The 2,877-nt window shown below is 52.3% G+C and overlaps 1 protein-coding gene across 1 annotated transcript in view; it reads left to right on the top strand.

Annotated features, from left to right (window-relative positions):
- The window catches only part of CLTCL1 (clathrin, heavy chain-like 1), a 115,241-nt gene that overhangs the window by 50,927 nt on the left and 61,437 nt on the right, over nucleotides 1–2,877 (top strand). The window contains exons 4-5 of the mRNA XM_011986070.1: nucleotides 1,495–1,585; nucleotides 2,653–2,766. Coding sequence (XP_011841460.1) covers nucleotides 1,495–1,585; nucleotides 2,653–2,766 — 205 coding nt within the window. The remainder of the gene's footprint in view (nucleotides 1–1,494; nucleotides 1,586–2,652; nucleotides 2,767–2,877) is intronic.

The raw sequence follows: 2,877 nt of genomic DNA, 5'->3' as shown, positions 1-2,877 counted from the left end.
GTAGCCACGTGCACCTGTAGTCCCAGCTACTCGGGAGGCTGAGACAGGAGAATTGGCTTGAACCTGGGAGGCGGAGGTTGCACTGAGCTGAGATCGCACCACTGCACTCCAGCCTGGGTGACAGAGCGACGCTCCATACCCCTCAAAAAAAAAAGATAAGTGAGGCACAGTTTCTGCTCTTGGGGAGATGACTGTGAAATCCCCAGTGTGGTTCCATCCTTGCCATCAGCATGGTTCTGCCCAGGTGGTTGGTGGGAACCTCAGGGAGGCTCCAGAGAGATGAGACTGTGCCCAGGAGCCAGTTGGGTTTTATCAGGCTCAGGGACATGGCCAGCGGCTGCTCAGCAGGGCTGCCATGGGCAGAGGTGAGGAGACAGAAGAACTTGTGATGTCAGGGAGACCTTGGGTTCCACCAGTGTGGTCTCAGCCACTTGGAGAGCTGCTTCAAGACAGTCGTCTTGTGAAAAACACTTCCTGAAACCATAATTTTGGGTTGTTCGTTAGCCCTGAAATATTCCCCAAGGCAGAGGAGATCTCAATTAGAATGTGGCTTTACAAACTTTGTCATCTGAAATACACTTTGAATACTTTGGCCTCCTGTTGAGTAACATACTTCGTGCCCTCCTCATTTGACAGCCAGAAGGAAAAGGAGTCAAGTCGAATGTTAGCCTTGTTGCTGATGAAGGACACTGACTTTAGTTATGTGGCTCCAAGAGCTTCCTCCCATATTCCCTTAGAGTGAGGCACACCTGTCCTTCACAGATGCAGCAGGGCAGCGACAGGCCTCCCTCTCAGGAGCAGAGCCCGCCTTGCGGAGTGCCCTGTGGAGAAGAGCACTTTCCACAGATGGCAGCCCCAAGAAGAGAAAGGGCTGGGGGTTCTCTCTACACCCCACTCTCTGGTGGGCGTGCCCCTCCAGCTGAGCTAGAGTTGTACCAGGAGGTCTTCTGTGACCCAGAGAACCTGGGAAGCGTGGTTTCCTGACAGTACCTGTCCTGGAGCAGCCCTGTCTTGTGGCAGACTTGGTCCTCCCCGCTGCAGGGTGTGTGTGGAGTCCTGGGAGGGCCCCCGCCCCGCCTGTGCCCTGGCATGCACCTTCCTTTCAGGACTCACCTGTCCTTTTGGAACTGGCCAGCTGTCTCCACATGTGGATCGGAGCTTGCCTGGACACAGTTCTTTTCTGCCGACCTCCTCCTGCTGCCGCCCTGAGAGCCTGGTGTCCTTTCTGTACCTCTGCTCCTGCTGGCAGTGTCGCCCTTCTCAGCTCCCAAGCAAGAACCCACAGCTGTCAAGCCCCATTCCATTCACTTGTCACTATCTGACCTTTAACAAGTCTTACATCTGACTTACCCTTTTGTGGTACACTAAGCCCTTCTCACCTCACATTTGGGTTACAGAATAGCCATTTATTAGGTCCTCAGACCTGCTTCACGCTTTCTTACCAATAGGCCTAGCCAGATAATTTTCCTAAACTACCTTTTGTCTGCCTTAAAGCTCCCAGTGCAAGACTTCTATTCCCCCATGTCTGCACCCACAGGAGCGCTCACATGCTTGCCGCTCAGCTCCCCCACTAGCCCTGCTCTCAGTGCTGCTCCCCTCCTTATCTGAGCCCTTTTGGTGTTTCCCTCCTCTCTCTGCCTGGCCAAACCCAGACTGCAAACCCAGACTGCCCCTGATATACACTGTCATCTGTGTCCTCTAAGCCCAGCCTCCTGCCCTTGTTTCATGTCTCTTACCCTCCATTTTGGATTTTTTTGTGGACTTGTGTTAGTTATAATATTTTTTCTTTTGATGAAAGTTGTGGGGGTTGGGCGTGGTGGCTCATGCCTGTAATCCCAGCATTTTGGGAGGCTGAGTGGGGGTGGATTACCTGAGGTCGGGAGTTTGAGACCAGCCTGGCCAACATAGAAGAAACCTCATCTCTACTAAAAATACAAAAATTAGCTGGGTATGGTGGCATGCATGTGTAATCTCAGCTACTTGGGAGGCTGAGGCACAAGAATCGCTTGAACCTGGGAGGCAGAGGTTTCAATGAGCTGAGATCGCGGCACTGTACTCCAGCCTGAGTGACAGAGTGAGACTCTATCTCAAAAAAAAAAGAAAGAAAGAAAGTTATAGGGAAGGCACTGGCATAGGTCAGGAACTTGGAGCTGTTCTCCTAAAGGCAGGGATGGGCTCCCTCATCAGATTCTTACCCCCGCCCAGCACAACCTTGAAAACCTCAGACCTGTGCCATGGTGAGGGTGTCTCGTGAGTTTGGCCTCCAGTGATGAGATCTTGCACTAACAGGCTTGTGTGAGTCTGGGCCATGCCCGGGAGGGCAGCAGAGAGCAGAGCTAGAAGTTCTGACTGGAGCCTTTTGTTTCATCGGCATCCAGGCCCAGGGAGGGGAAGTGACTGCCACCGTGCTGGAACTGAGGCTCCTAGGCTGCCTGGCATTGACCCTTTGTGCTGTGCTTGGTGGTGGGCAGCAGGTTATTGGATAATCACAGGCACTCTTGACAAGGGAGTTGTTCTGCTTTGGTTGAATGTGACTTTTAGTGTTAATCATCCAGTGTGTGGAGCTGAGGCTCCACTTGCCTCTGTGCCTTGGCTAGCACTTGTCCACCACCACACGCGGTCCCCTCGATTGACCTAAAATCTCTCTTCTAGTTGCACATCATTGAAGTTGGACAGCCTGCAGCGGGAAACCAACCTTTTGTAAAGAAAGCAGTAGATGTGTTTTTCCCTCCAGAGGCACAGACTGATTTTCCAGTGGCTATGCAGGTATGAATGTGCTGCTCTCTAAACATCTTCGTGTCCTAAAATCTACTCTAGCACCTTCCCAAGATACAGGAGGCTGCCATTTTTAGTCTACTTCTGCTGTCTCCTGCCACC

Source organism: Mandrillus leucophaeus, unplaced genomic scaffold (genome assembly GCF_000951045.1).
Source record: "Mandrillus leucophaeus isolate KB7577 unplaced genomic scaffold, Mleu.le_1.0 Scaffold291, whole genome shotgun sequence".
Taxonomy (NCBI): Eukaryota; Metazoa; Chordata; class Mammalia; order Primates; family Cercopithecidae; genus Mandrillus; species Mandrillus leucophaeus.
The sequence above is the reverse complement of the archived record's forward strand: the minus strand, read 5'-3'. Positions and strand labels throughout refer to the sequence as shown.